General features: G+C 61.1%; 1 protein-coding gene across 1 annotated transcript in view; it reads left to right on the top strand.

The window, feature by feature from the left end:
* Positions 1-3,466: 3,466 nt before the first annotated feature.
* The window catches only part of NFIX (nuclear factor I X), a 98,128-nt gene continuing 91,882 nt past the window's right edge, over positions 3,467-9,712 (top strand). The window contains exon 1 of the mRNA XM_045083378.1: positions 3,467-3,617. Coding sequence (XP_044939313.1) covers positions 3,591-3,617 — 27 coding nt within the window. The 5' untranslated portion in view covers positions 3,467-3,590. The remainder of the gene's footprint in view (positions 3,618-9,712) is intronic.

Raw genomic sequence — 9,712 nt, 5'->3', positions numbered from 1 at the left:
GGATGCGTGTATGGATGTTGTATCGTGTGTCTGTGTAAATGGAAGGATGCGTGTCCTTTTTTGTGTGAATGTGTCTGAACGGACGGATGGGTATCCTGTTTCTGTGTGTGTGTCTGAATGGGTGTTGCCTCTGTGTGTTGTCAATGGAAGCATGTTCTGTGTGTGTATATAGATGTTGTATGTGTGTGTGTCTGTCTGAATGGAAGGATAGGTGTTGCCTGTGTGTGTGTGCGTGCACATGTGTGTGTGAGTATGAGCAGAGGGAGGAATGTTGCGGTGTGAGTGTGTATGTGAACAAAGGATGGATGGTGTGCGTGCATGTGCAAATGGAATGGTGGTGTGAGTGCGGGTGTGAGTGGGTACAGGAAGCTGGTTCCAGCAGAGCCTAGGTTTGGGGACAGATGCAGGACCAGGAGGGAGATCAGCGAGTGGGGACACCCCAGCCCCAGGGTCTGGCGTGACTGGCTGACGGGGCTGGGAGCGCAGGCTGTCTAGTTGGGGGAGGACCGGACCCAAGTTGGCGAGGGGCTTCCGAGGGGCGCTGCCCTTCATGCCCATTTGCAGAGGAGGTCTGGCGGCGGGGGGTCGGCCTGGCTCTCGAGATCTCTCCCAATCCTTCCAGCTATACTAAAGGTGCCAGATACTCAGCCCTCTCCATTTCTTCCTGAGCTATCCAGCCCCCAGTCCTCCTTGATCTCTAAATCCCTTTCCTGTTCCTTCTTTCAGCCCCTCAGGGTGCCCCCCCACCCTGGTCCCCCACCCGCATGCAGCCTGGCCCCTTCTCTCCAAACCATTTCTCACAATTGCCCCCCCCTCCCCAATCTTCCTCCTGCAGCGATGCTGGGGAGGAGCAGCAGCAAAGGCCCTGAAACTTTAAACGGTGTTAAAAGTTTCTGTTTACGAGAAGCCCTTGAATTTTTAAGGACGTATCGATTCCCTCTGCCACGGCCTTGGATCGGGAGCGGCTGTGGCATAGTGGGGGAGGCCGTGTGGGACCCACAACATTCTAGGGACAGAACCTATGAAGCGCTGAATGACAACACAGGGACCCAAACATACCCTCAGGCACACAGAGACCCCCTCCCTGGCACACGCACACACACAGAGATCCTCATCACTGCTCCCGACCCACAAAGACCACCCCACAGGAACACACTCCTAGTAACACCCATGGACACTTTCTGCCACCCAGACCCCTATCACAGACAGACTCAACGGGACTCTTGCCCACTTGCCCCCTTGGTCACTCGGCCTCTGGGACACACAGACCCATATCCCTGCCACACATACACAAGGTTGTCACACGCCCACGACACTTTCGGACAGAAAGACCCTCGGAGCCGCCGTGCACGCTGTGGTCAGCTTGAAGCACACACGTTCATTCCCCCCATGCACCCCCGTCTCCAGGACTTCCTGCCAAGCCCAGGCCCCATCCACACGTGACTCCCACTAGAATGTCAGCTCTTGGAGGGCAGAATCTTTTGTCTTGTTTCTTCCTGTGAGCCCAGTGCTTGACATGGGGCCTGGCAGGTGCTTACCATCTCTGATTCACAGACACTCCCAAGCCCATAGAGAGACCCACCACGACACAATGCTGGTCCCCACAAAGAGACTCCTGGGTGTACACTGACCTGTGTTTCAGTGTACACCCAGACCCACACAGACACCCGAGGACACAACTCCAGTCATCCTGCCTCAGTGATGTAATATGACCACACACACACACACACACACACACACACCCCTGTGTCTGCTTGCAGGGACCCAAGGAGTATAGCCTTGGCAGCCCTGCACAGCCAGCCCAGCACGAGCGCGCGTGCACACGCACACACCTGGGCACCCGCACCCCTCCCACAGACAATGCAGGGCTTAGCATTGCCACAGCTTCTTGGCCCCGGGAGGGTGAGAAGGTGTTGGCTGTACCTGGCAGCAGGAGAGAGCTTTGTCTCGGCAGGAGCTGCCCAGGGGCTCCAGGCAACGCCTCCCCGCCCACCTCAGGGGGTCACCTAAGGGCTCCCCCTGCCCCACACCAGGGTCCTCAGTACCCACTTCTGCCCCCGTTCCTTTCTGAGGGCTCAGGAGCTTGCATGAGAGACTGGAGTCTCACAGGGGTGGAGGTGGGGCAAGAGTGTACGTGAACCTGAGGCCTCCATGCCCATTCTGTCCCTGCAGGACTCTGTGGTGCCTGCTAGATCTGTGTATGTCCACGATCGGGGCCAAGTACAAGTGCGTGTGTGTGTGTGTGTGTGTGTGTGTGTATTTGCATGAGGGCCATAAGGCTGGGGTGTGGGAAGGGCCTGGGTGTATGTGTGTCATACCTGTGTGCATGGCTGGGTGATCCCCTGGACTACTGGTCAATGTACCCAAGGCCCAGGGCACCAGGTGTGTCCTGTGTATGTCCTTGTGTTGTTGTGACTGCCAATGTCAGTTTGTATCAGTGACACTTTGTATCTCTTTGTATCAGGGTCAGTGTGCTCCTTCCCTGTGTCATTGGGCATGTGCATGCCATGCCGGTATCTGATGGCTTATGTTTGTTTGACAGTGTGTTAGCACATCTTCATTTTATTAGTGTCATTCTGTGTGCCCGGCTGGCTACTGCCAGGATGTTTCGGTGTGGCTTTGTGTGTGCCTGTGGGTGTCTATATATAGGAGTTGTATGTCTGGAGTGCGTCACAGTGTGGTTGTGTGATCATGCCTGTCAGTGTGTCAGCGTGAACCGTACGTGTCAGCACGCAAGGGTGTATGTGTCTCTTGGTGTGTATCAGTGTGTGTCCGTGGAAGGCCCATGTTCGCCTGTCTAAGCATGGTTCATTGCTGGAATGTATGTGTATAGGTTATCATCGTGTGATGGTGGGCCTGTGTGCCTGTCAGCGTGTGGGTCGCGGACTGGTGCACCAGGGCGTGTGTCTATGCTGTGTATGTGTAGGTGTCTGTGTGTGCTTCGTTGTTGGAACGTGGAACGTGTGGCAATGCGTTCTGTACGTGACATGTGTGGCGGGGTCCGAACCCTGCTGTGTGTCAGCGTGTGTCTGCGATGGAACGCGGGCCAGCACGTGTCGGGGTGGCTGTGTCGGTGTGCGCCCCCGCGCGCGTGTGTGCATGTGTGTGTGCATGTGTGTGTGTGTGTGTGCGCGCCGGCCGCCGCTCCCCCGCCCTGCCCGCCCCTCCCCGCGCCCCTCCTCCCGCCCGCGCCGCCCGCCCGCTCCCTCTCCCCGGAGTGCGCCGCTTCCAAACTTTGTCTAAACTTTCACTTTCACAGCGCGGCGGCGGCGGCGGCGTTGGCGGCGGCGGCGGGCGAGGGTGACCGGCCGAGCGGCGGCGGCATGGAGTAGACGCGCAGCGGCGGCGGCAGCAGCGGACGCGAGAGGCAGCGGCGAGCGCGGCGGCGGCGGCGGCGGCGGCGGCGGCGGCGGCCCGGGAGCCGGCGGGGCCGAGCCTGCGAGCGGCGAGCGCGGGGCCGCGGGCCGGGCGGGCGCAGCGCGGCGGAGGCCGGAGGAGCCGAGCCGGAGCCGGAGCCCGAGCGCGGCCGCCGCCTGCCGGGCCTCCCCTCGCCGCGGCCGGCCGCCGCGCTCCCGCCTGGGCGCCCAGCTATGTACTCCCCGTACTGCCTCACCCAGGTACCGGCCGCCGCCCCTGGGCGACCGGGGAGGGGAGCGGGCGCAGGAGGCCGGCGGGCGGGCGGGAGGACGGACGGAGGGGGCGCGCGGCGGCCCGGTGGGGGGGGAGTGAGACTGCGGGCGGCCGAGGGGTGCAAGCCGTGCTGTGGGCAGTCCCTGCACGCAGGCGGGCGTCAGGGTGCGCGTGCGACCCTGGCCACCCGGAGGACTCCTGGTGGGGGCTCTGGGGGGTGGCCGGCTGCGTGCGTGGCGCTGCCCCCGGAGCGAGGAGCGGGAGTGCGTGTGTGTGTATGTGTGTGTGTGTGTGTGTGGTGCGTGCGTGTGCGCGCGCGCTCGACTGGGGTGCGGTGGACTCCCGCCGACCGGTGGGCGACTGTGGCGTGCACCCGGGCAGCGTGGCCACTGGCAGTGGTTGCAGGGGTGACAGAGTGGCAGGGGGTGGTCCCGAGGGCTCGGAGCTGGGACTGGGTCCCGCGGCGCTCTGTGGGGCGGGCGCAGCTTTTCCGAGGGTGGCAGCGGCCGGTATGCGTGGCGGCGGCCCCTGCGTGCAGCCGGGGTGCCCGGGGCCGGCCGAGCGGCCCGGGCGTCGCCCCAAAGTCTTTGTTCAGGCCTCACATGGGAGCGGGGCTAAGAAAATGGCGGGGCTCCCAAATTTCGGAGGGTTAGGGGAGGGGAGGGAGGGACGGGCGCGCTGCCAGCCGGGGCCGCGCCTCTCGGCCGACCCTGGACGTCGCAGCCGCGGCCCCCCCACCGCCCCAAACTTTCCTCGGCGCAAACTTTCCGGCCCCAGCTACCCTGGCTGCGGCGCGGTGGACCGGGCGGGCCGGGGGAATCCCGTCCCGCCGCCCGGAGGCGGGAGGGGCGGGAGACAGCCGTGGATGCCGCCGACCGTGCTGCGGCCACGCCGTCGGGTCAGCCACCGGCACAACAGAGCCGACCTTGGCGCGCTGCGCGAGCAGAGCGCGTCCCGCCTCCAGCGAACTTCCCGGAGCGGCGCTCAGCGGCGGCAAAAGCGCGGGGGATGCCTGCCCTGGCACTCCACCTTCCCTGGGCCATGATGATACCCAGGCTCTGAGAGGGCACAAGAACTGTCCAGAGCCCCACAGTGGCCCTGGCAGTGCTGCCTGCGGGGGGCCAGGCTACTGCTGGGCATTGCGGACTCAGAAGAGGGGACACCTGGGGACTGCCTAGCCCTGCTTGCCAGTAGGGCCTGCGTGTGTAAGGAGAATCTTTAGGCCAGGCCTGGGGTCCTAATTGTCTCCTCTGCCCAGCCTGAGTCCTGCCAGCCTTCTGCCAAGTGTGCCCACAGATGGGAGTGGGAGTCCAAGTGAATACGGCTGCTACCAGGTGGCAGAGGGTGGCGAGGGGCGAGCGAGTTGGTCGGGGTTGTGTGTCAGCCGTGGCCGCACCACACTCCTAGATCCACAGATGCAAGTGCGTATGTGTGTGTCAATCTTGGGGTCTGCATGTGGCTTCTATGAGTTGGCGGGGGGAGGGGGGGCAGGCCTGCATGGTACCGACATGTGTGTGGCCCAGGGAGCAGGTTTTCCTGTGCAAAACTGGGTGTGAGTGTTGGTGAGGATACAAAGGTACATGTATGTATCACAGTATGCATGGAGGTGTAAGCAGGCACTCTGGCCACTGTGGCAGCCTGGGGGACCCCCCCCCCCCGCCGATCTATGCCTCTGATGGACCAATCACTCTATCTTGGGTCCCATGACAACCCTGCCCACCCAGCGGGGTCTGAGCTGTGGCTGCCTTTGGGGCTATGCTTGGCTGGACTACGTGCTGGTGTTTCGGGGGCCTAGTGGGGTCAAGACCCCATGCTTGAGTCGCCCCTTCCCCACCAGCTACCCGCCCAGCAGCCTGGCCTGCCCCCTGAGCCCTGGGTAAGACTTGGTACCCTGGGAAAGAAAATGCCAGCCAGTCCACTGGTGATAAGACCAGGAAGGGTCTGGGGTAGCAACCGGACTCAGGGGCATGACCAAGGCTTGAGTCTGTGACACCCCAGAGCAAGGGCTCAGCTCTGTGTCACAGGCCTGAGTGTGTCAAGGTGGATGGGGAGGAAGGAGCGCATGGTCTCTCTGGGTGGCACCTTTCAGCTCCTAGCAGGCGGCGGCTGTCAGCTGGTCAGCAGGGTCTGTCTGCCCCTCCCGACAGTCACATCTCTTGGATCCAGAGTCTCTGTTTTTACAAATCTTTCTGCTTCCGTAATTTGCCCAGCCAGTCTCTGTCTTTTTCTCTGTCTCTGTCTCTATATCTGTTTGCTCTGCCCCTTTTCTGTCTCTCTCTCTTTCTCTGTCTCTCTTTCTTAGCCTCTGTCCTTCCATATCTCTGACTGTCCCTGTCTCTCCCTGTCTCTGTCTCTGACTTTGGTTCTGTCCCCGTCTCTGCTTCCCCCCACCCCCCGCCATGAGTCTCGGACTCTCTCTGTCTCTCTGGCCTCTCTCTCTCTCTCGCTCTCTCGCTCTCTCTCCCCCTTTTTTTCAAACCAGAATTGGCTTCGATTTTAAAGTCAATAAATGATTGAGCAGGAACGAGCTTGGAGCAGCGGGGCCCTGGCGGGGAAAGGCACTGTGGGCGAGGGGGAAGGGCGGGGGGTTGGGGGGGGAATCTCCTTCTGGAAAAAGCATCGAAATCCAGGGCGGCTGGGCGGGGCGCTTGCTGGCGCTGCTTGAGCCCACTGCGGCCCTAGGCCTGAGTCCTCGGCAGACAGGAGGGGGTGGATGGATGGGACCCCTTCCCCAGCAAACAGACACACACTAGAATGAGGACATACATTACATCACCGCCACCCCCAAAATGGGGACATGAATGACCCGCTCAGGCTGATCATCCAGACACACGGCCATGGAGGAGCCTGCAGACACAGGAAACGGTGGACCTGTGTTCGCTCCCACCCCCAACACACACACACAAACACACAGGCGCGCCCCCCTTGAGATGGGATATATGTGTATCGACATAGGCTTACGAAGACACAGCCGTATCTCCCGGATACACTCGGATACACGCCGACTCAAGTGTGTGTTCACCCCTGCGCTTGCTCACACAGACTCAAGGACAGATAGATGGACAGACACATGCTTTTATATAAGACGTAACCCTCTTGGCTCACCTGGGTGTGCACGGACCCGTGCACAGAGGAGACATTTCGGGCCACACAGCCACGTGAGCAGCAGAATGTTCACACACCCCTGTTTTTGTGAAGCCGCACACACAATCCTTCCAGGGCAGGGGCTGTGGGCTGGGGCCTCCCCGATGCCCCCAACTCAGCTCTCTCCTTGGGGCACCGTGGCCACGTTTCTGTCCCCACAATGCTATTGCTCCCTGTCCTGGCACAGTGTAGCGCCCCCTTTTAATGGTGCCTTTTCCCCCTGGCTCTGGCCCTACCTGCTTCATGCCCGCTTCTGGGATAGGAGGTGTGTGTAGGCATGAGCGGGGATGGGGCAGGCCGTGCTGGGGGCTAGCTTGGACTCCGATGTTTTGAGGCTGGACCAGGCAGGCCATGCTTGGGGCCAAGGGCTCTGCTGGGTTAATGGTGGGGGGCGGGCAGGATGCTCTCTTCTTGCTGGGTGCTGGAGTCAAGGGTTTTTGCTGAGCCAGGAATGTCTTGTGAGGCTTCAAGGGTCCCCGATGGAGGCTGTGGGTGCAGAAGTCAAGAATTGGGCTTTGTTGTTAGATGGCACAGGGTTTGAACTCTGGGTCTACATCTTCTAATCCTGTGACTTGAACTGCAGATTTTCCTGGTCCGTAGAATGGGTAATAAGAGCCCCTAACTCTTGGACTGTGATTAGGCTTTAGCGCAGAGCCTGGCCTGTAGCACATGTTCAGGAAATGGAATGACTTGTCATCTTGGTTATCATCATTAGGTTTCCCCTAGGCCTTCCCAACTGAAGGAAGAGTACTTCTAGGCGGGTGGAAGGCAGGGAGGAGCACCTCCCAACCATAGAAGTTCTAGAAGACTGCCTGGAGGAGGAAGCCAGAAACGAGTTTGGGAGGAGGGAAGCCGGTTCATGGCCCAGCTCTTTCCCTTGGGTGGAGTCCTATCAGCCAGGCAGAGGGCAGCAGGGGTTCAAGCAGGGAGAGGGGATGTTAGGGGTGGGCAGGGGACAGGAAGGGAGGGACGAGCCCTGTAATGCCCCGCAGGGACCAGATACCTTTTTGGGGGCCACTGGTTACCCTGACCCTTTCCCTAGTCTAGACCCTAGCCTCAACCAGGCCCACTTTGAGGCTGGGCTCTGAGGCCTTGTTCTGGAGCATGTAGGAGCATCCAAACGTGAGAGGGGCAAAGAGCCTGGAGTTGGGGGTGGGTCTTGATGACTTCAGGGACGTCTGCATGGCTCCAGAGCTGCTTCTGCATTTGGACATGAGTGGTATCACCTGAGTCCACCATAGGGCTAGGACGCATATGGGGGATCCTATGTGGGTACCTGGCAGGGTCAGGCAGCCACTGGCGGTGTGCATAGGGGATGGGCACACAGCTGTGGCCGCCAGTGTAACTCCCCTGGTAGCGAGTGTCTGATCGCTGGCTTCCATCTGCAACCTGCTGGGAGCCTGGCCTTTTTTTTTTTTTTTTTTTCATCTTGGTCCTTGTTATATCTGCCCTTGAAGCACAAATTTGGGGTCTCTCACTTCCCTCCAGCTGGACCAAGAGAGGCAGAGGATGCATAGACACCTGTGTTTTCCTCCAACAAAGTGCAGAGGATGGGCTCCTGCACCCCCCCCCCGCCCACTGAGCTGGGGTAGGGAAAGAAGGGTGTGTGTTCATTTTCCCATCCCCGAAGCCCCAGATGTGGAGGCAAAGGAGCCAGGAGGAGGGCCATGAATGGCTAACTGGCTTCTTCTGGATCTGCGTGTGTTCACTGGTGTGTCGGGCTTGAGAGCCACCATTTTGCTGTAGGTGGCCATGTGGCGCAAGCGTCAGCACGGGTCCGTCTGCCAGTTTCTCCAGGTCTCCAAGAGTCCGTAATTGGGTGCCGCCTGCCTGTGTCTCCAGGGGTCTTCCCAAGCTCCATCTCTCCGTATCTGGGAACCATAGAGTTGCGGGTGCGTGTCCCTGTGTTTATCGGGTGCCTAGTGTCGTCTTTGTGTCATGGTGCCCCTGTAGCATGTCAGTGTGCCACTAAGTGTATTCTCTGGCTGTCTGACGGTCACAGCCAAGGTTGTATTGGTGTGGCTTCCCATGCACGTCGACCTATGTTGGCGAACGTATCAATGCCTGGGTCTCCGGGTGTCACCTGCCTGTGGCATTTTGCGTGCTGGGCTTGTCCCTGTGGCCACCAAAGCGTATCTCACCACGAGGGCCGCCTCTCCTTGGCCCCCTTTGGCTTCCTGGCAGCGTGTGAAATGCCTGCTATGGCGGCCAGGCTAGCGGCTGGGAGCAGGCCGGCCTCTCCATGGCTTCCCATGAGGTCGGGCAGCCGCGGTGGCCCCGCTGTGGGCCCCGCCCGTGCCCCTGGCCCGGCATGGACAGAAGCCCGTTGTGTGGCGAGGTGCGGGTGTGTGTTTGGGCCGCCCACAGGCCTCCCTCTGTCTGCCGGGTGCGCATTGATCTTGGCTTCTGCCTATGTCCGTCCTGGCCTGGCCAGCTGGGGTGTCCGGCTGTCTCTGTGGGCCTGAGCCCTCCGCCCCCGCTGCCCCCGCCATCAAGCCTGCCCTGGGTCCCACACCTCCCATGCCACCCGCTGTCCCTCCGAGGCTCTGAGAGCTCAGATTTGGAAACCGAGGCCCCCCTTCTTTCTCTCTCTTTCTCTCCTCTCTCTCTCTCTCTTTCCTCCCTCTCTCCTCCCCTCCTCCCGCTCCCTCTCTCCCTCTCTCTCTCCTCCTGCCAAACGCGTCTTGGCTCCGTCTGAATATCTCTCCTCCTCGATTTTTGGCTCCAGCTCTGGGCGCGTTCACTAAAAGAAGGGCTAGCTCCCCCCTTCCCTGCCCCCCCTCCTCGCCGCCTCCCCCCTCCTGAGGAGCCCCTCCGAGAGCGGGAGTGGCCGTGTGTAGGGGCCTGGGCCCCCCAAGTGGGCTTGGCCAAGGGGGCACAGGCCTGATGGGTGAGGGGGCTGGGTGGAGGGGGCCTGGCAGCCTGAGGGGGGCCAGCA

Source organism: Mustela putorius, unplaced genomic scaffold (assembly GCF_011764305.1).
Source record: "Mustela putorius furo isolate JIRA1106 unplaced genomic scaffold, ASM1176430v1.1 tig00000095_pilon_pilon_pilon, whole genome shotgun sequence".
Lineage (NCBI taxonomy): Eukaryota > Metazoa > Chordata > Mammalia > Carnivora > Mustelidae > Mustela > Mustela putorius.
The sequence above is the reverse complement of the archived record's forward strand: the minus strand, read 5'-3'. Positions and strand labels throughout refer to the sequence as shown.